This window comes from Globicephala melas, chromosome 1 (assembly GCF_963455315.2).
Source record: "Globicephala melas chromosome 1, mGloMel1.2, whole genome shotgun sequence".
NCBI classification, from domain to species: domain Eukaryota; kingdom Metazoa; phylum Chordata; class Mammalia; order Artiodactyla; family Delphinidae; genus Globicephala; species Globicephala melas.
This window is the reverse complement of record NC_083314.1, coordinates 14,272,955-14,296,717: the sequence shown is the minus strand read 5'-3', so window position 1 is coordinate 14,296,717 and position 23,763 is coordinate 14,272,955. Positions and strand designations below refer to the sequence as shown.

The following is a 23,763-nucleotide window of genomic DNA, read 5'->3' as shown; positions in this document are numbered from 1 at the left end:
GTTAATGGCCTTGCCCAAATCAGATCAGAGGAAACGCCTTGTCTTAGGCTCTTTTGGGGGAGGGGGGCACAGATGGATTCCAGCTCTAAACCACAGTAGTATCCCACTTTGGTCTGACCTTAGATCTGGTGATTGGCTGGCAAGACCTGGACCAAAAGGCAGAAAACCCAGAGAGGTCAGCACCGCTAGTCTGTTTCATCCTCACAACATGCTTATGGTGGCCCCAGCTTCCTGGTTCTGGGACAGGAAACTCATCTTGCTAGTACTGGCGAAGACCAGATTGATCACTGATTGCATGTGACGTGATCAGATATGTGTTTTGAAAACTGCCCCTCTGACTATATTATCAAGAATAAATTTTGTGGGAGTATGAATAATGCATCAAAACACTTAGGTGGCTATAATTCTTAGGTACGAAATGGTGGCAGAATGGACTAGATGGCCGTGGATACAGAGATGGGGAAAGATCAATTTGGGATGTAAGGTCTACAGGACTGAGGATGGAGTTGGTGTGGTGGATGAAGTAGAGAAGAGTGTCCAAAATGACTTAAAAGGCGAACTGTATTTATCCAGTGCACACTGGTTCTACAATTGATCTTTTAGCCCTATAAATCTTTTAGCATCCTGCAAATACTGTTGAATATTGGGCACCTAAGAAAGCTGGGTAACTGTTTGTGTGTAAGAGTGTGAGATCTCACCTGCCCTGAGTCTGGACTTCAGTCTCATCCACTCCTTATGCATCATGAATTGTAAAAAAGTGAGCAGTTGAATTAACTGTCACAAATGTCACTTAATTTCATTCTCAGCTCATTTGCCATGTGCTCATCTTACTCTGAGCTCTTCTCTCAGTAACTGTCTATTATTTCTTTATCCAAAGTTCTAAATGTCATGGTTATAGTTTCTCAGCAGAGCTTGCTAGGGACTGACTTGTTAGAGTCCAGTAGACAAAACAAAGAAGTTACTTTTGAGAGCCTGTCACTGAGGGAGAGTGGAGAACTCAAAATGGAGACACTAGACTTGAAGTGTAGCCACTGAGTGACGTTAAGGGGAAGAGCTATGTAAGTATCCTCTATCTCCTCAGTCCAATCCTGAAGGGTATCATTGAATTAGCGAATACAGTCTCTGATGTCTGTAATGCACAGTTTGAATCATCACAGAATGATTCAGTTATATTCATTATTGTCTGTGTGAAACTATAGGAAAGTGTGTAGTGCTTGCTGGAAAGATTTCCTCCAAAAATGGTTAAGATTTTTAAGTTTGTGCTTCAGGGATGAGATTGAGTTATAACAAAAATTAACTCCTATAAAATATCTCATTTCCCATTATGTCAGATAAATGAGATATTATGCACATAATCCCAGCAAGAAAGAAGTTCTCTGTTCCCCAATTACATAAGAAAAGGGAAATATTGATTTGGGTGCTTTCTGTTTCAATGTTGAAAAGCAGATCAAGAAGATAGAGTTTCAGGAGTCTTAAAACTTCTTTAAGAGCTTCTGCAACATGTGATTTGCACATAAGTGCAATAACATAAGTGATTTGCACATTGTGTGCCCATCACATACAATGATTGCTTAGCAAAGTGCCTGGCATATAGTAATTTCTTGTCTTCATTATTATATTATTAGTGTGATTTTATCTATTTTTCTTCTCTTAAATTTTCCATATGCTAATTGGTTTCTCGTTATGTACCTCTCATTTCTTAGCTTTAATTCACTTGTGATTTTGTGTGTCAAGTATTAAATGGCATTAAAGCAAATACCCTCTATAAGTATTCTTTGAGTTACCATAGATGGTGACATTAGAATAAAGAAGAACAGATGCTGGTAGCTGCACTTTTTTTGTGGAGCCAGAGGGGCACCTGATAGTAAAATGAAGACACTTTCTCAAAAATTTGGGAAATAAGGGAAGTGGACCTGCTTTCGGAAAGAGACATGGTACAGAGTTATCTTCAGAAAGGAAAATGGGTCAAAGCACTAGCTTTTTAAAGTAAAAGCTCATTTAAATTTTAAAAAGCTTTCATCCTAAAGGATGTATTGATCAAGATCTAATTGGTCAAGTAGAAAATGCATTAGGTATTCAAGACAGACTATATTTAATATTGTACAAGGAGTTGGTTATAAGAGCATTGGAAGGACTGGAAGAAAAAAAAAAAAGGGAGAAGGAGGTGGATACCAGGAGAACAAAAAGCGTGATTGCCAGCAAGGTGCTTAGTTCCCTGGGTAGGAGCTGAGCTGTGGGCCCGCTGCTGGATCTGCTGATTTGAACTGGTTGCTTGAACCATCAAGAGCCACCGAGATTCCACTACTGAAGAAGCTGCAAATGCGGAAGAGGAGCTTGTGATGTCCGGACTGCGTGGTGTGGCCCCTGCTTGGCTGTGTAGTGACAGTCAGCAAAGGCCTCTGCTCTTGGAGCTGGAAGCTGGATGTTTTCTTTCTTCCTGCTTCTGCCCTTCTAGCAATGCCTCCTCTTGGTGAAACTTACTAGAAATTCAACCAGCAAGAGAGCTACAAATGTAATGAGCTGACTGTTGGGCTCAGTGCACAGAGCAGACTAGAAGTGTGGATGTAGAGCTGTGATCAGATGACTTAGATGAATAAGCAGCTGAGCTATTCAGCCGCCATGCCCACTCTTCTACCTTCTATTACTTTCCACTACTGTTGATAATCACTGCATGCTTCCACCCCAAATGATACTACTCTGCTTTGGACAGATGAAGATGCTCTTACCCTCTGTCACTATAGTCATATCTGGGTGGTATTAATTCCCCTTTCAGTTTAGATACAACCCACATGGATATTCTACAACTTAAAAACTAAACTATAAACTAAAACCCACAAACTTTTAAAATATAAATCAATAGGGAAAAGGAGGAGGGAAAATTAGTTATTATATACAAATCTCTATGTAATAAGCACGAAATAAAAAATAACGTCTACAATTCTTGTTTCTATAACTAGTCAAGGCCATAGTTGATATTCAAAACTTCTTCCCCTTGCTCTCAGCCAGTTGCCCATCTGTTTGGGTTTCTTGACCTAGTGATGCAACCAAATGTGTACTATTAAAAGGTCTGTGTCCTTAGTGGTTGTGGCTTAAGTGACTTTAGACTTTTAAAAGTTACATGTTCAGACCTGGTCAGACAAAGGGATGTCCTTGGGAAAGTCTGGAATGTCAGCATGCGAAAGGAAGCTAATTCCTCCTTCCACATAGTAATTTTTTCTTTGCCTGTTGATCTAGTTGCACGAGGATCCCAAATTGCTGGGTATCAATAATATTCTCAGTTTCTAATTTACTGGTACCTTGGTGATGCCGCATGATATAAGTATTCCTCTTTGTGAGTAGAGAAAGCACGAATAGTTTCTGTAGCATATGAAGTATAATAGTGAGAGGTAATACGCTGACTACCTTCCCTTGAGTCCAACATTTTCTCACTATAGAAAAACCAGCATCCAATACAGGTTCCTTGTTCAAAGCAGACGTAGCATCCTATAGGAACCCCAGATCCACAGGGTGTTATCTCTCAGCTTGGGCTGTGAGGTAGGCTTCCAGAGGCCATTTCGGCAATCTCCCAGACTATGGGTTGATGAGGTATATTGTAAGATGGATAACTTCCATAGTTATAGTTAGTTCACTTCCTCCTTCTTTTGCTATAAACTGATTTCTTAATCAAAAGCAGCATTGTGAGAGATATTCTGACAACCACCACAGCATTCCATAAGTTCACAGACGATGGAGCTGCCAGACCACTGTGAACAGGTTCTAGAAGTGAGCAACTCCTTCCCAGGAGAGAGGGACGCTCGCAAAAAGTCTCCTGGTATAATGATTCCCAGAGTGAAGCTGTCCCTAATATGGTGACGGATGAAGGTTTGATCTACTTTCAGGACATTCACAAGACCAGATCTGCTGTGCATAAGGCTGAGAGTCAGGCATCCTGGAAGCCATCTCTCAGGGACTCTCTTGATGACCTTTGATTTTGCTAGAGTCTTTGTTTCAAAACTCACTCCTTCTCTAAATCCTGATTTTGAGCTATTCTATAATATCAACCTTCTAGCAAGTTTCTTTTCACATTTCAGGTATCTAGGTATCTTTTTCCTGTTGTCTTGAATTTTCACTCTGTATTGGATGCTGGTATTTTATTCCTATGCTGCATATACTTTAATGTATTCATTCAGTCAATATTTTTTAAGTACCTACTGTGTTTTAGTCATAGTGCTAAGCTCTAGAAATACACAGGTGAGGAAGAGTCGAGATTGCCTTGGGGATCCTGTAGCCCATTGGCAATGTCAGGCAATTAAATAAGGAATAATGTCACTAATAATGTGAGAAGTGGGAAAGTAAATACTATGATGAAGATGTGCTGTGCGCTAGTGGAGAGGCACCCAACATCTGTCCTCAGGGAAGGCTATCTGACAGATGAACAGTTAAGTCCTCAAGGACACACCCAGGAGGGCACTGTGAAATTAATTTTAGTTTGAAAGAGTTTCTAATTTAGCATGCAAGCAAAGTTCTGTTTCCCCCAGTATAATGTTTAATGAGTGTGGGGATGCTGTATTTCCAGTGAACAGAGATCCCTAACTTCCTTTTAATGCATGTTTGGATGCAATAAATCAAATGATTATATTAGCCATATAAATGATTATATTAGCCATTCAGTCTCTCACATCTCTGTTAGTTGATTTCATGAAAATGCACATAAGTTCTGAAATAAATTTAAGTTGATCATTAAATCTAGCAAATCATAGTTTCTCTAACCCATTCATGAGTGTCTCATAAATGCAATCCGTGCAAATTGCCAAGGCTTTCTGTTTAGGTAATTCAGTGTTGTAATTGACAGCATGGGCTCTGGAGCCAGACCGCCTAGATTCAAATCCTTACTCTGAAACCTGCGAGCTTTGTGACCTTGAGCAAGTGACCTAAGCTATCTGTGCCTGATTTTCCTCATCTATGAAATGGTGATCATAATACTGCCTTTATTATAGTAATGCTGTGAGGAGAGAGTTAAAAAGGAGGATGCTCTTGGAACAATGCCTGACACATCCTGAGTCACACACAATGCATTACCCAACAAGGTCATTGGACTTCTAAAGCACATCTATTAGGATATCATTTTAGAAAGCAATACAAATTATAAATGTACTTAATTTATTCATTTTTTATATGGAACACCAATGACAGCAGATAACGTGATGCAATAGAAAGATTCCTATACCGGGACTCTTGGGTTCTATTTGTGTCTCTGTACTAATTAGCTTAACATTTTGATATTCAAGAGTTTAAAGCCGGTTTTATCCTTTGGAAAGAGGCAGGGTTTAGACTAAGGGAGAGACTGTGATTCCACGAAATTAGAAATCATATCAAGAAGTGCTGGCTTCTTTTAAGACATTCTTTGCTGTTGTCTAACAATCATACTAAAAGGCAGTTATTATCTTCCCAGGTGTTATCACAAGTTACGGACTATATCTAGATGGTATATTAATTCACAATTCCTCAGAACTCAGCTGTCATGCTTCTGGATTTGCTCCTTGGAGCTTACATTCCTTCAGAGTCCAAGCCTGCACGGCCAAAGGTTGTGCTCTGGGCCCACCGGTGAGTGTATGAATTCACATTCCGGAAATGTATTAAATGTCAGATGACAATGAACAGGCAACTCTGCACAGCTAGCCTTTCAAGTTGGATGGGAGAGTTTCTTTTTATAAAATTGCAATTAAGGGTTAGTAGGATTTTATATTCAACATAAATTTCAAGACGGCACATAGGTCTAGTGAAGGACAGAAGGTACATTTTACTGAAATTTCAAACGGTAAGTTGACCAGCTGAGCAGGCATACATGCGATTTTGCCCAATTTAGTGACAGAGTTACAGTGGATGTTTTTCTTCCAAGTAATGAACTCGACCACTTGAGTAAGTTTATGATTAAAAAGTGAAAAAAATTAAAAACGCATAACTGCCACAATATGTCAACACTGCTTCCCAACAAGTATATTCATCAATTAAAAGATTGTTTGCCTCATCCATTAGAATAATATATTTTAATTTCATGAGTGTGATATATTAATAAGAACAGTATTTAAAATTACATTAATATCAGCTTTTGATATCCACATTTCAGTAATCTATATCTACCTATATTTCATTTGTAGTTGAAAGATAGACAAAAGTGTGCTTTTTATTACTGGTATAATTTTCAAAACCCAATTGATTGTACATAATTGTCATAGACCAGCATGACATTCTTTAGTTTCAAAACATAACATTTGACTCTTGTGCATATTTCTTGATTGATTAGATTAAGCTTCTTTTAAGGGAAATGCTCATTCATTTTAGATATTTTTTGGCAGTCTTTCCTAATGGCCTATCATTTTAATGCGTTTTGTCTTCATTGAAGAGTGTATTCTATAAATATTACCTTGAAAAACAGCTCTACCATTTAATTTTTTGCTTCCTTATTTTTGCTCACACCTCCCGTTTCGCTTCAGAGATTGGTTGCTTTCCAAGCTGCTAACATCATCTATCAGTGGAGCTGAGCTGTAGTCTTTATTGCCATTAAGTATTTTATAGCCTGGACCCCTCTGATGGTTACTTACTCTTAAAAGCAGGAATGGCAATAGGCCAGCCTTTCTTCTCCATTCAGAAAAGAAAAAGAAACAAAAGAACACATCCCATGAGCTTGAAACTGAGACTTTTTCAAAAATATAAAGTGCATATGGTGGTCCTGGCTACTAAACTGGGTCCCACTCTGTCTCCTGATGTTCTGGTAACTTTAAACAAGGGGGACATGGTTATCAATCTACGTCTTGTACAGATAATAGGCGATGTTGACCTGAAGGAATCAAATTCCACAATGCCTGATGGGAAGGAGGAAACCGAATTGGATTGTAAAACCCTACTCTCCCACGGCCTCACACATCCTAGACTCAGTTCTGACTTAAAGCGCAGAGTTATTTTCTCCCTTTCGTCTTTTTCTTTATCCTGTGCTCAGTATACAAACACTTTTCCCAAGTCAGTGATCCATCTCTGATTACTGGGATTGAATAACAATGTCTTTATTTAGAACAAGTCAACTCTATGTTGCCAAGAAGTTAAAACCCATGGTCTTCAATTGATTTCTAAAATATTTTTTTTACCAATTACAGTACATGTTATGCCCTTAAGAGATTACATATTTGAGTGTTCTAGATAGCTCTGGATGTCTATCACAATCATGAAAGATATTACAGATTCAACTCTTTTTGTTGATGATGATTCTTTTGAATGTGTCCTTGATTTAAGGAATCTAGGAATCAATCTTAAAAGCCAGAATTATCATTAAATCATAATATGTTCAACAAAATCCAGCCAAATTGCGTGTATATATATCACTTAAAGGTATTCTTTATCTGAAGCCCAGTGTTATAGCAAATATTTCATTGAAACAAAAAACTTTATGATCTCTATTTTTAAATCTTTTGCTGGAAGAAATCAAAGAATTAATTTTTCAGAGTCAATTTTTTTTTTCTTCACCTAACAACATTCCATAATGATAACTCTTGGTTTTTAGAAAGAGAAGCCTGTTTGTTTCACCACTTACGTATTTAATATCATTGTTTTTCATGCACATAGGGAAATACCGTTCAATGTTTCCTATGACAAATATGCTCTATAGTCTTGAATGTGGTCTGGTTCACCCTCAAAATTTTCTAGGTTGCTCATATAATAAACCAAAACAAAAAAAAAAGGACAAATTTGATAAAATAGAATATTTTTAAAATAAAAATACTTGCATAAATTCCATATTCTTAACACCTTAATTAGCATTAGTACAATATTTTTTGTGCCCTTAGCCTAGCCAAGTTTATTCCCTGTTATTCATGATTCAGAAGAAATTGCTCTGTACTATCTGAAAAAAAAAAAAAGATTTCTGTGTGTTTTGTTCAGTTCTTGTCCATTTACACAATGTATTTGGATTTTAAAGAAATGCCAACATAAAAAACAATTTACAGTGCCTTTGATCTTAATTTTTTAAGATGCTAATGTGCATTGTCAAATTAAATCCAGTAATTGAGGTTTCATAAATGTTTGAAATAATGAAAAAAAATGAGCAGAAAATTCAGCACCAGAAGAACTATTTAAATGCTTTCCTTTTTTTCAATTATATTGTTGAATTGCAATTAGAAACCCTTCACATTTTGTGTTTCTTTAATAATATGCAATAAATTTGTCCATAGGAAAATCACTTTGCTTTTGTTTGTTTGTTTTTCTCTTATCCACTGTTAGGTAACACTGGTAGAGTCTAAGACGGGGAACTTTATGACTGTATCTGGCCTTGGAACATTCATTAGATTCAATTCTCCAAGGACCCTTTTAAGGATGAAGTGTGAAACTATAGGCCACCGCTGCATGATGTGGTTAAAAAGCTACCTTGGTTTCTTGGTGATGGCATGCTTATACAGATAAACACACCCAGACACACATGTACACATGCTCATATTTTCACAGCCATTTTTTAAATAAAGAAACGAATAAATTTCGTTATTTAAGACATCTAAATCTTAATGGCAATAAATGTTATGGTCAAGAAAATCCCATGTGGAATATCTATCCTACACCTGCTATTTTTCCCCCATGCCTCCTTGGAAAACATGCTTTATTCTATGAAACCTGAGCTTTCTCAACTATTACAAAAGGAAAATGATGCCTACTTTACAAGGGGCTGCTGTGAAAATGTAAATGAAATATTTATACGAAGTTTTCTGGTAGGGGTAAGAGTTGTATTAAGGATAACAATTTTATTAAAATGTTTGTTTTCATTGCATATTTCTTCTCAAATATTTTTTTTTTCTGTGTCAAGGGAGTTTCCCAGGTGAAAGCCAAGTCAACCTTCTAGAATGCCTTTTGCTTAGCATTTTTTAAGGCAAGGTTGATAGAGAAAACGGTAATTAAAAAAAACCAAAACAAGTCACAGAAAAATAGTACAACTGCCAAATTTAATATAGTGTAAAAGCCCTGAAGCATTTATCCATATGCGTAAGGAAATTTTCAAATGCTATTTATTTCAAATTGACCAGATATTTGAGAATAATAATATAATTATCTGGATTTTCCCTTAATTCTTCAGCTTCTTGAGTCTCCTTTTATTTGGAACCCTTTAAAATAATTTTCTATACAATAACTTGAACTACATACATAGATATAAACCAATTGTATTGGTTATGAAATATTAAAATGAGGAATTGATATTTTTCTAGTCAAGTTTCTTTATCCTTTCTTGTACATAGCTATTAGACTAAAAACATGACTAGGAGTTATAGATCTAAAGAACCCCATAGCCTTTCTCAGATGAAAATAAAACATGTCATGACCTCATACTTATTAAAAATTAACACATTGTCTTTTCCACATTTATTTTTATAATTGGGAAAGTGTATTCGTCCTAACAAATGAAGGCTACATAATTGAGAATATTTGCCTGACTAAGGATTTCATGTTTGGTCGGTCACCTTCCTGTGAGGCGTGAGCCTGTATTTTAAGAATAAGGTCAACATTATCAACATATTCAGTAAATCTGAAAAGGCCAAACATTTATGAGGGATGCTTATGAGTTTGTGGTGATTAGTTAACAAATTTAAGCCAGTTATTAAAAGATGCTAAAATATCCTGAACCCCTTTCTGCTTTCTTTCCAACTTCATCTTCTTCTGTTCTCTTATTTTACTTATTTAGCTATTAAAATCTTTCTGGCCCCTGTGTAGTGAAGGCTTATATTTATTTCAGATTCCTTCTCTTCAAATAAGTCATTTTTTGTTCTTTTCTGCATACACTCATTACTACTATATTAATGAAATTTCAACTTTTTGTGATTATACTTTAGGGATAGAGTCACTCAGGTACATTTCTCTCTTGATGTCTGGCATGGTGCCGTTTGCACATACCTGGTAGCAACACAGCTCAGAGAACTCTGTGTGTGTGTGTGTGTGTGTGTGTGTGTGTGTGTGTGTATGAGTCAAGATGCTTGGTGTGGCCTTTGACAAAGCCCAGCAGTCTATCACTGCAGTCAGGAGCTTATGAACACAGACCTTACTCAGTTCTTCTGTTTTGCAATCATATAAAAATTGTTTTTAAACCATCCTAGAAGTAGCCCATGGATATGCACCGCCATAGGCACAATCGCAGTGGGAGCTGATCCACATATTCTGGAAATCACAAACTGCCTTGGTCAGGAGCTCAGATTCTAAGCTTTAACAACAGGAGGAAGAAAACACGAGGTATGCTTTGATCCTGCTGACAAAATGAGGTATTCGTACAAGATGCGACTGTCAAAATAGTTTACTTCACAGCAAAGAGATTCTTTGAAGAAGTATGCTCAAAGTGAAGCATGTACTTATTTTATTTGCAAACAAAAATAAATCTTTTTATACTCACAGGTGGAAAATCGAACTCTAGAAGCTCCTCCTGAAGGAACAGTAAATGTGTCTGTCAAAACAGAAGGATCCCAAAAGGCCCATGTGAGATGGGAAGCACCTTTTCACCCTAATGGACAATTAACGTACTCAGTCCTTTTTACTGGCGCTTTCTATGCTGACCAAGGTAACTTGTTTGTCATTTTTAAACTTTCATAACATTAGAAAACAATGTATTTTCTTTTGAATTTTTTCTTTTAGCCACAGATTTTAATTTCTTTTTCTTTCCTAAAAATAACCTATATTGACAAACCAATTCAGCCATGCTTATTTTGGGGTCCCCAGCACAGCTGTAAAAGCTTCATCTGATGAGTTGCAGGAAGGGCAAACTCTCCACACCCACGCCTGATCTACTCAGCTCCGGGGAGGCGGGAGGCAGCACTCCATGTTTTAACAAATCCTTTAGGTGGCCCTGAAGGTCACTCAACTTCGAGAAAGATTGGCCTAGTATAGATTCTATATTCTTTTCCCCTTGCTTAGTAAATGGTGAAAACCTAAACGATTATTCCTGCAAAGAGTTGAGTTTTAATTTTGCAGTCCGTCTTCAGCAAACTCTTTTTGTGTGATCATTTTAACATTGCTAAAGTAAATTAGGAATGCTGGTGTGTGTTCCAGTCAATTCACTGGACATGGGTTACACTGTATAGGCTTCCTTGAAAGTATTATCAGAAACGATCTGATTCAATAAGTTAAGTTAGGGCTGGTTAGGTATGATGCTCACGTGAAACAACCCTCACCATAGAAAAAAATGCAGCTTTGTATTTCACTGGAAAGCTAATTTTTGTTTTATCCAGTGTTTACTTTTATCATTTCCACGAGTGGCCTATTTTTAAAGGAGGTGTTTTCAACATTTCTTGTTCTGTTAGTAGCAAATATGCAATAACGTTGATAGGGTCACATATAGTATTAACAGGAAAATGATTTTCCTCAGACTTTAAAACTTTAAAATGTTTCTTTTCTAAAAATTTTTATTTTATACTGTGGTTTAGTTGAGTAACAATGTTGTGTTAGTTTCAGGTGTACAGCAAAGTGATTCATTTATACATATCCATGTGTCTATTCTTTTTCAAATTCTTTTCCCATTTAGGTTATTACAGAGTATTGAGCAGAGTTCTCTGTGCTGTACAGTAGGTCCTTGTTGATTATCTGTTTAAATATAGTAGTGCATATATGTCAATCCCAAATTCCCACTTGATCCCTCCCCGCGCCCCACCTTTCTGGTTCTGCATCATCTACAGCTATTTGTAGGACTTAATAACATCCTCAAAGTGGAAAGCAGGTGAGGAAAGAGGAAAACAGACTTTGCTGAATTTGAGGAGGGCATTCTTATTTGTGTTCTGTGTTGGTACAGCGAGTTGAGTGCGTGTCAGTGTCTGAGTTGATCCCATCAAAGATCGGTGTGTCCCTCTTTTATGCAATCAGGGCTTTGATGTATTCTGCGGTGAAGCACTTGTAAGATTATGAGGTGAAGGAGTGATGATCGATTTGAAAAAAAAGCAGCAATATTTAGGCCAGACCCGTGACAGCCCAGCTATTTCCGCCAAGGCAGCTGGGTGAATAATGTAAGAGCCATATTCCCCCTTGTGTTTAATCTTGCATTGTTTTTGCAGAGAAAATTTCTGCTTGCCTTCTAAGTCATGTCATCTTCGGTTGTCATCCCGTCTCTCAAACCATCAAAACGGTATTAAATGTTGCAAAGCTGCGCAGCAAGAGAACTTTCAAAAGTCAGAACCCATTTGCAGAGCAGCCCTTGTAGAAAATGTATTCTGTTCTCGGCAGAATTTTCCTTCAGTTCTTTCCACTGAGAAGTTTACTGATTTCTCCCAGTGGAATCTGCTGGAATTTATCGGTTCATGGTTGGCAGTCACAGATTAAGGTAAATGTCGATCCGTAATGACCCTCTACATGTTAGTATTGCAGTAAAGCTGGGCTTTTATGTCAAAGATATCGGAGAGGGAGCTATTACACATGACAGGGGTGATCAAGGGACTCCAGACCAAGGCAAGCATTATTAAATATTGACTAGTTCTGTGATTTATGTCGAGCTGGAGGGAAAAAGTGACTTTTTAACCATTATATATTCTTCAGCAACGAAAACCAGCCATTTATCTCCTGCTGGTAATAAAGAACAGAGTGCCTGCATATTTTCGTGGAGGGAAAACCTGGTCTTACAAATGAGATGAACTCCTCCATGATAACATTTCAGTTTGTTAATTGCCAAAAGCAAAACAGACAAATTGGAAGCAATTACAAGATTTGACTTCAAGAGTTTTGCGGTGTGCGTTCAACTCTAGGGTTGAAAGGGGGTGAGGTTGGAAGCCAAAGGATCATCTCAGGATGGGCCCCAGGAAATTCCTTTCGTAGGTTCACTGTCACTGGAACTCTGATGTCCAGTGTTAAGTAAAAGGCTTTCAAATATTGTCTTGTCCGGACACCCATCAACAGCTCGGTGACCTGTACACTGAGGGTAGGGAGATCTGCATGGCTCTACAAGAAACGAATTAAACATTAATTCCTCAAACTTATTTAAGATATCATCTGTTCACAAGATTTATACAAAGCTTATTGAATTGTCTAACGGCTAATTGGTTATTTCCTTGACATAATGAACAACTATATTTCATCCTTTTCTGTGATGGCTACTGAAGAGGTGGTGGTTAGAATGTACAAGACAGGAGAATCCAGCCGTAGGAAGCAAGCCTAGCTTAGGAATAAATGCGCCTGCAGCCAGGTCACCGTTCTGTAGGGCAGGATATGAGCTGTCTCTGTAAGACGCTCATGCCGGACCCCATCGTACATGTCAGTTTAGACCCTAAACTACATACTTTACAAAGTCAACATTAGGGGGCTTCCCTGGTGACGCAGTGGTTGGGTGTCTGCCTGCCGATGCAGGGGACGCGGGTTCGTGCCCCGGTCCGGGAGGATCCCACGTGCCGCGGAGCGGCTGGGCCCGTGAGCCGTGGCCGCTGAGCCTGCGCGTCCGGAGCCTGTGCTCCGCAACGGGAGAGGCCACAATGGTGAGAGTACCCCGTACCGGAAAAAAAAAAAAACCCAACAAAACAAAGTCAACATTAGATTTTGTAACAACAAATGAGGCAGCACATATCAAAGTGTGATTCCTTAAAAGGTATTTACTTGTGACCAGGTATTACATTCTCATGAATCAATATTTAAAAGACAGGAAAATAATAAGCAGTTAAAAGTGCCCAAACTTTTCTGTAGTTTCAAAGGAAACCGAAGTCCTCCATTTCTTATATCCTAATAGAAATATTTTATGTATGTACAAGCAAATATATGTATTTCCCCCTTTTCAAATGTATCTGCCACGCATACATTTTACACAAATGTTACCAAATTGTACACACTGTGTACAAAAAAATGTACTTTTTTTTCACCACAATTGTAGACACCTTGTCCCATGAGTAACCAGAGAACGTCCTCAGTGTTTATACACCTTCATAGTATTCAATTGTATAGATTATGCCATCACTGGTTTAACCAGTCCGCTATTGATGGGCATTTAAGTTATTTCCAATCTTTTGCCATTTCAAAGAATGCCTTAATGAATAAAGATATAGGTATGCCTTTTCACACTTTGGCAGCACGTTAGTCTGATAAATTGCTTGAAATGATTTTTGGAACTTTGTAAGATATTGCCAACCTTCAGTCCACAGAGGCCATACAATCTGTGCTCTCATGGGAGTGTTATAGTGTGCCTGTGTGTCTACAGCCCTGTCATCTGAGCACGTGGCAAATTGATTATATTAAAAATGATGGCAGATAGGATCTTGAGTATGCATTTCTCTTATTAGTTAGTTTCAACTTATTTTCATATGTCTAAAATCGGTTTGTATTTCTTTCTCTGTGAATTCTCTGTTTGTGTCATTTGCCCATATTTTAACCAAACTTAAGGAACTCTTAAGTATTAACAAAATCTGTTATGGTGAGTAGCAATATTTTTCCCTCTCCTCAATGGTTTTCTTTTTTCTAGCACTTTAATGCTTTTTAAAAATACATTTATATTCAATCAATTCAGAATTTATACAAATAAGTAATCTATGGATCAAACCTTTTTTCTCAGAAAATATTGTACTATCTCAAACCATTTATTAAATAAACCAGATTCTTTCCCACTGGTTTGAGTTGCTGTCTTTAAAAAGTCTTAAATTTCTGCATTTATTTATAAATATATTTGGACAGATCTTTACCTTAATTTACATTATTATGGTAATTTAATTATTAAAGCTCTAGAATATTTTTTAATTCCTAATAAATGAGGACTAATCTACCTCATTATTTTTATTGTATAGAATTTACCTACTTATTTTCCTTATTTATTTTCTTTCAAGCAATATTGGTAATTTGCTACTTCCCCCCAGAAGTCCCGATGCTATTTATATAAGGATGGGATTGAATTTATAAGTTAACTTAGGTAGAATTAATATCTCTGTGATATTGAGCTTCTCTAATCAATAATATGATTATTATTATTTCTATCTGTCTTCTCTCTCTCACAAGACGTTAAAGTTTTCTTCATATAGATTTGTTCATTTTTTGTTTAATTTGTTCATTGATATTTTATAAATATAAATAATTTTATATAATTATAAATTATATTATATCTGTTAATAATTAAGTAACTTAAAAGAGCTAAGTTTTGAATAATACATAGAGTCCACTCTCAGATACCTGTCTTCAGAAAGCCATACTTTCACACTTCTGTATCTATTGGATGATCTAACCACAATAAGCATCTATGGCTTTTTTGATACTAGGATTTGTTGTCATTTTCTGAAAAGCACAGACATTTTACCAGGGAGAACATGATAACCTGATTAATTAGACTGTCAACTAGTTTTTAGTAAACCAGACCTGAGATGTATAAAATGGCACCAAAGATTGGACCTGAAGGGTCTCTGAGCCCATAGAATTGGCAAACAAATAGAGAAGATAAGACAGGGAAACCTAGCAGGGTCATTCTCAAGTGTGTGAGGCTAGAGAGAAACCAGAGACCAGGCAAACCAAGCGGAACAGAGCTAACTGGGGGTAGATTTTGGAAACAGTGGCCCTTACTCTTTGCTTCAGTGATGGGTTAGAATAACCTGAGTGTGAAAACACACAGAGGGAATGACAGAGCGAGCACAAACAAATGTGAATGGCAAAAATTAACAGATTGCCCAACCCACAGTGGGAGATATGAGAACATATTTTCTGCTTTTTCTTAATGTCTACCATAAAAGTAAGGATGAGCACTTCCTTCTGTGGGATTCTGCCTGATGTGAAGCATCCATTTAATTATGAGGAACATATGACACAAATTAGCTTTTTCTCGCAGCTGAAAATGCCACTTACTGACCTGGAATAAGTGCTGTGCTCTATGGCTCTCCAAAGCCTTCCACTCACCTTGCACAGGTGAACGGCCAGCTCCCCAGGATCAGTTTACAACATCGCCAAGATTCTTTTCCCTTCACATATATGAATTAACTAACACATTTAATGGTAAGTAATAGGTTTCTAAAACTTCCTTATGAAACATACTGAGTGTGTGGGTTTTTTAAATAAAAGAAATGTGTAAATTTAGGAATTAAAAACTAAAATAACTGACAGCATAGTAGTAAAAAACATGGCTTATGTGAAACTGGTTTTAAAATTATAAATCTTTTCTCTAACTGGTAGGTGAAAGTAATATGTGATGAGAATTTATGGTTGTATAATTCTTTTATTAGGTTTCAAAAATATTTTCAACTCAGAGTATTATGAAACCATCTAATTGTCAAGAAGGAATGTAGAGAATAATATTATTAAGAGAAAAAGAAAATCTTCTGAGGTCCTATCGAGTATTTTCACAAATGCCAGGCTCTTTACTACTAAACCAGATTCTTTAGATGCTTTACACAGATCCTCTTCTTAGTAGACAAGACCACGTCCTGCTTTCTTTCTTAAGCAGTTACTGCAGAGTCCTATGCGAATAGTTTGAGTCTTCATTTTGCTTCCTTTTGAATGAATCGGGAAGTGATCTTCCTTGCTGGATAACCTGACAGATTGTTTTGTGTCTGAGTTTCTCAGGCAAAGCACCAGGGTGTGCTAATTGCCAAGTCCTTTGTGCACTGTTAATTCTCACCTGCTCTGAAAAATTGGATTGCAGCTTAGTTTTCATCTTTAAATGCCTTTCTCTTAATCCCCTATTTTGTGTTGTGGCACAGAATAAAGATGTGCATGTGAGAAAGAGGGAAATGTGGATTACTGAGAAAAGAAAGACAAGAAAATGATCCTTCAGCATTTGCAAAGGGAAATATCATTTTAGTTTTAATAAAAAGCCATTTAATAAATTCATCATGGCAAAATTGAGTCCTTTTATAGAAACCTGAAAATTCTTTTTCCTGAACATAGAAAGATGAAAGGACTAGATTTTAGGAGGGTTTTTTCCCAGTGTGGATACCTTCAACCAGGAATGAATCTTTAAAAAGGAAAAGTGAAAGGAAAGGAGAGGGAAGGGAAGGAAAAGGGAAAAAGAAAGGAAGGAAGGGAGGGAGGGAGGGGAAAAGGGGAGAGCAAATCATCAAATTAGCATTAATCAGATGCTTTCTTTGCTTGTAAGAACAGGTGGGCCTGAAAAAGAATTTGATTAATTTTGAACACTATTTTTAAAAAGAGAAATGTAAATTTGGAAAAAAATATCATATATACATATATATATATGTATGTATATATACACACACATAATAGTTGTTAATTCTGGGTGGCTGTATTAAGAATGGTTTACCTTCCCATTTTTCCTGTTTTAAACACACAGTTCTTAAATCTTCTACAACAAATACATATTATTTTTTGCAATAAATGTTTAAACAGAGCTGGTGAAAGCAGACTATTCCAAGGCAGAGTTATTTGGAATAATCACAGCTGGTTCCGCTTAGAAGGACTAGGTCTGAGGGCTGAGTCAGAAGCTCTAAGGTCGAAGCCTACAGAAGGATGAAAGGGCATCTTCGTGTAAATTTCAGTGATTATCCGAACACCCTTTGGGTGGCATGTATAATGTTAAATTTTCCTTCTCATGTTTTGCCTGCGTTTCTCTCTTTGGCAGTAGTTGCCAGTGGTCATCAAACAAACAAAAACCCTGAGGGTATTGCAAAACAAAGAAGGGAACTACGCAGGACTGGTCAGAGAAGCAAGTGAGACTATGTATGACTCAGTTGTTAAAGAGAGTCTTAGGGAAAGAATGAGAAGTGGAAGATTCTCGTTGTTGAAGTTAGAGGATAGGGAACAGGGGCGAGAAATTCTCCCTACAGTGGTCACATCTGGAAGGGGAGTGGGGCGGTTTAAAGAGGGAAGAGGATTTTTCTATGTAGAAAAGATACAGGAGCATAAATATGATTGCCTTCCTCTTTCCCCATTCTATGAGCATCGACTTTTCCTCCTTTGATTAAGTAGCGTCAGTATCTCATTCCAATGTCAGCATCAAGTGTTTGCTCCTTGGCACACGTGCTCATCTAGAAACAAAAGAAAATAAAGGAAAACTGAAACTGCACAAGTGAATTAAGTACTGCTGGGTTTCAACTAGACAAGTGCACATTTTTAACTACCTTAAAATACCAGCACCCGGAATAGGCTTACCGTCTCCAGGAGCCGCTGGTCACCAGAAATAGTGCTTTAGACTGTCAGTAGATTCAAGCACTATTAATCTCTAAAAAAAAAAAACTCAAAACAAACACAAAAAAGCAGTCCATCTTTCAAGGTTATCTAGAGAAATTCAGAGACCTTTGCACACAATCTGATTCTCTGGATGCCTTTCCTCTCAGAATAAACTGTGTTTTAGAAAAAGTACAGAAAAAAAAAAGGAGAGAGAAGCATTTGGTTTTTTTGGGAGGTAAAGAAAATAATTATACATGGGAACCTCTTAGATTTTCAAGGAGTCTGCAGGAAGGCTAATGCTGTTAGGAAAGGGACAGCTTTGTTTTATAGTCCCTGATGTCTGTTTTTCAATGTGGTGGAAAGTGTGCACTTTCAGGGCTGCGCTCGCAAGAAATGCAGTGTATTTGACACGCTTCCCTCTGGGAAAAGCCGCCAGTGGGGGAATTGTTGCAGTGATGCAGTACAGCTTGTAACTTGGAATCCCGTCGAAGAACTTTGTAGTTGCTTGTCAGTCAGTGGGAAGATAAAAGAGGCAGCTTCTTTTCAAGCAATTTGAATTCATTTCTCTGTAATGAGTTAGACTGTCAGGCAGCAGCAGTGAGCTCGCCCGAGATCTTATAAAGTGTATTTCAGGGTGAAGGAGACAGTGATGGAGAAAAGGAAGCATGAAGTCTGCCTTGCAGACGAATCAGCAGAGTAACGTGGCTTGTCGCTGGTCCACTTCTTTGCAGGACTCCTTTGCTGGAATCCCCATATCTTTAGAAGGAAAGGTCAGAGGAAGTCCAGCTCTATCCCAGTTTATTAAACAAAAACCCAATATAGGAAAATTAAAACTCAGAGTCTAAAGTAGCAGGCAATAGTATTTCATACACAAATACTCATCAAGCGTAGACATTAAAAGGCATTATACTGTGGGCTGTTTTAGGGTTTTTCCCACATTATACAGTTATTCACCATACAATTTCTTTTAGAGACGGAGAAGAAATTAAATAAGTGTCACGTTAGGGAGTTCTTTTGGTTATAGACAATAATCCTGGACCTCTCTCCCTGACCATATTAGGTGTTTAAAATCAACACAAGAAATATCAGGAATGGTGACTGGGGGAAAAGGTTATGTTCGAAGCAAGTATTAATTTGAAGAGCAATGAGAATATAGAGGACCTAGATAAAATTACTTTCTCCCTATTTCTTTGGGAAGCAAATTTCTCTTCTGCAAAAAAGAAATTATCATTAATATACTCTTGCCTAAAGTTCCAACGCATTTCCAGGGGTATAAATGCACACAAAAGAAGCACACAGGAAATGAAAACGTTTTACTTGGAATTAAAGTAAATCATTGCTGCCTTGTTGGTGAAAATATGAATGGACACTAATAAGATATATGTCATTTCAAACACTGGGCGATAGAACATATACCCACTGAATATATGGACACCTCTGATTGTATATCATGTCACGGCCAATAAAACTATAGAAATGTATAATTAGGACACATTCTTCCATGAGAATGGAATTAAGCATTAATTTATCAAACTTACTTAAGAACTCATCTGTTCTCAGCACTCACACAGCCGCTTATTGAATTTGTGTCTCATATCTAATTGGCTATTTTCTTGGCATAATGAACAAGTGCAGACTCTATGCTGTTGTGTCTTTTGCAGAGACGACGTAATGATGAAATGCAAATTCTAACCCTGGGCTGCACACGGAGTCGGGGGTGCAGCCCACAGAGGCAGGAGAGAGCACCGTGTTTCTGTGTTCTCGTAGCTTAAGTTCATGCTTCAAATTCTGCAGGCCATCTTTGTGCCATTCTACCTCCTCATGAAAGGAGACTGTCAGATGAGGAATATCATCTGCAGATCACTCCCAAATGATTTACCTTTGTCTTTGGAAGACTTTTACATCCTTTTTTAAAACAAATCAAATTCCCCTTTTCAGAAGGGGAAGGATTTAAAGCATTTTGAAAAACTCATACCATTTTCAAACTCATACCAGGGCAGACTTGGGGGTTTCCAGTACAGACATGGCAAGGTTCACAGGGGGACGCCAGCCATGGAACAGATATGTAATAATTTGAATCGATAGCTGTATACCACAAATACACCTGTCAGGCGTTGGGTCTGGTATGCTTTGTCATGGCAAGGGCTCAATGTTTGCTGAATAAATAGCAATATTAGAGTCAGTCTGCAGATATTTCTTGACTGAAAGTAGAACCATTATACTTAATTATCTGGATTTTGAATAAAGAGGCTTTCAATAGGTGTGTCAGCTATGAATTAGTATTAGAGGGAAATGGAAGAGTGGGCTACATAGAGAAATAGGAAAAAATCTAGTCCTTTAGGGCCAGTGTCCTTCCCAACCTCTGCGACACAGTCCTGCAGCAGACGATTTCCTCCTCCGGTTCCTGAGCTGCTCCTGCGGGTGTCTAGGAATGGACCCCTTGGACGATGACAAGGCTTCACCATCATACAGAGTTACAGGGATCACAAACCTTACACTTTAGCCCCTTAGAAAATACTATTAGATGAATCTGTTACCATAATGCCGTATACCAAGAACAGCCCATGGAGAACTAATATTTCCTAACTTTTTGTGAGAAGTTCTTATGATCAATGAGTTACTTCAGTCAACTCAAAAAACAGAATCTGAGGTTGCTAGCAGACCATTTAAGAAAGCACCATGGTTTTATACAGTTTTCTGAGAATTTGGATTGTTTGTAAATAGGGTTGCATGGCTATCTTATTTTTTATGTGGTCATATACCTTTGGGGAGATATCAGAAGAACTTTTACATCTGAGGAGTGGATATCTGAAAGCATAAAGTAAAATGTAGCTATTTCTTCATTTGTTCATTAATTTGTTCATGCCACAAACATGTGTCTAGTTTTAATGGAGCAAGACAGAAATGATAATAGAGACTAGGGTTATAGTGGTGAATTAAGGAGCATGGCCCTTCACCAAAGGGGCTTGTGGTTTACAACAGGAGATGGAAATTAACCCAATAATCACATAAAAACATAAAATTGCAAACTTTGAAAAGCATCAAAGTAAACATATATATCACTAAGATTGCATAATAGGGACCCTAATATAAATTGGAGGATCAGAGAAGACCTTTTTAACAGATGACATTTAGGATAACATTTGGGCACTAATCCAGAGAAGAATACAGGAAAGAGGACTCCAGGGGGAGTGGCATTTGTGAAGGATGTGAGAAGCATAAAATTTTGGTGTGATTGAGGAAACCAAGGAAGGCCAATATGTCTGGGACAGAGTGGATGAGGAAGAGAATGGCATAAGGTGAGACATAAAAGCTAGACAAGAGCTACCTTAGGAAGAATCCTGTAGGCTACTCAAGGATTTTGGCATGGAACTACAAGGATTGTCTATATCTTTCAGTTGTATAGCAGATGAATATTACTTAAATTTAATAGCGGTAGGCATAGATTAGAACACTTTTTTTCCTGAAATATTTTTGTCAAAATGATATTAATTGTAAATGGGTAATATTTTTACATCTGGCATCCAGTTATTTTCCTATGGAGATAAATATATGTGTATACAAATATGTACTGTATATATAGTATATTTGAGATCCTACTAAAAACACACCTTATATCCTACTTTACTCATTTAACATTATATCATGAGTATTTCTCATATCACACAAAAAGCACTCACAAAATGCATTCTCAATGGATACATAGTATCAGTAGTATGGATATACCAAAATATATTAGCCATCCCTTTATTACCATTTCATTATTTGGTATTATAATACCAAAACATATTAGGTGTTCCATTATTGTTGGATGTTTAAATTTATTATTTTTACTATTAGAATATTTTTATTAACATATAACTCACATATATCATTAATATGTATTATTAAAATTTAAATTAAAGGTTGGAATATTTTTTAAGATTCGATATGCATTGGAAAAATGCTTTCAAGAAAAATCACATCAATTCACATCTCCTAACAGTATACAGATACGTTCATATTTCTGTAATTGTGTTAATTTGATAGATAAAAAGGATAGTTTGCTTTAATTTGCATTTCTTTTATTCTTACTGACATCAAACATTTTCCATAGGCCTATTTTTTCTTTTTTTCTTATTTGTTCACACACTTTGCCAGAAGATTTTAGAGATTTAAAACTAGGTTTGGGGCTTCCCTGGTGGCGCAGTGGTTGGGAGTCCGCCTGCCGATGCAGGGGTCACGGGTTCGTGCCCCGGTCCGGGAGAATCCCACATGCCGCGGAGCGGCTGGGCCCGTGGGCCATGGCCGCTGAGCCTGCGAGTCCGGAGCCTGTGCTCCTCCGCAGCGGGAGAGGCCACGGCAGTGAGAGGCCCGCGTACCACCAAAAAAAAAAAAAAAAAAAATAGGTTTGATTGGTATGGCAGTTTAAAAACTATGAGTAATAATTATCAGTCATTACAGTGCCAAATATTTAACTTATCTTTTTGGTGTATTTATGAGGTTTAAGAAATAGTGTTTTCGTTTCTTTATAATGACACTTCTATTTATTTTTGTCAAAAACATTTTCTCTATCCAGAGTTGAAGCATATGTGTTGCATTATTTTGCTAAATTTATCAGAGATTTAAATTCTTATGTAAAACGGTGCTTATCTCTGGGCTATTTATTTGTTCTATTTATACCTCAGTTTCTGTTTGAATCAACATCACGACAGTTTGATTTCTATGCTTTCAACATGGTAAATATTTAGAAAATATTTCCTATCTTTTAGGTAAAGTTCCCATCTCCTCCCTCCTGCTTATTACTCATTTTTGTTAAAAGGTCTTATTTCTTTATGTATATTCTTCCAACTCAACATTAAATTGATTTGAAAACAAAATGCCACTGATATTTTTAATGAATCTTCATCTTATAAATTAATGCATGAGGAATTTACACCTTCAAATATTTCTCATCCGGAAATGTGTTATGATTCCATTTATTTAGGCATTCTATATCTCACAGAACAGTTAGGATGGATGCTTTTACTCAGAACAAAAAGAGCTCTGATTTCAGCTCCAATCACAAATATAACCCATGCAATATGATTATTTTAAGTAAACCACAGCAAAACTGTCTAATTTTTGCTTCCAAGAATTCGTTTGAGATAATTAAAATAAGCTTATAAAGTAAATATAAAAGGTTTCAAATATTTGTATCCATTTGTGCCCATTGAGAAAATGAGCAATTCTCCTTCTTGGAATTTTTTTTAAGAAATTGTTAGATAGGTACACAAAAATACTTGCAAAATTATGTTCCTGACAGAGTTTTTTGTATAACAGAATTTGAGGGCTGTGTTCCTAGAAGTCCAACTATATGGATTGACTATATTGTGGTGAATTCATTAAAAAGATGATGCAAAAGTATATTTAGTGATAAGAAAATATACATTATTACAGGTATAAAACAGCATTAGAAATTTCTATAAGTGTAAAATATAATATATTTCTATATGTGGTAAAAATGTGAAAGGATACATACCAAAATGTTAACACAATAACAACGATTAGCTTGAAATTTTAGATAATTTTAGCTTTTCTCTTCATAATATCTGATAATAATCTTACAATTTACAATGAACAAGTATTTCTTTTCTGGTCAGACAAAGAAGGAGTAGATGAAGCCAAGAGAAACAAAAGAGGAGAGAGTTTGTAACATTTGTCCTCTTATAGCAAAAGTATTGG

At 36.8% G+C, this 23,763-nt stretch overlaps 1 protein-coding gene across 1 annotated transcript in view; it reads left to right on the top strand.

Annotated features, from left to right (window-relative positions):
- USH2A (usherin) overlaps nucleotides 1–23,763 on the top strand; it is a 773,776-nt gene that overhangs the window by 402,600 nt on the left and 347,413 nt on the right. The window contains exons 35-36 of the mRNA XM_060289919.1: nucleotides 5,432–5,583; nucleotides 10,396–10,558. Coding sequence (XP_060145902.1) covers nucleotides 5,432–5,583; nucleotides 10,396–10,558 — 315 coding nt within the window. The remainder of the gene's footprint in view (nucleotides 1–5,431; nucleotides 5,584–10,395; nucleotides 10,559–23,763) is intronic.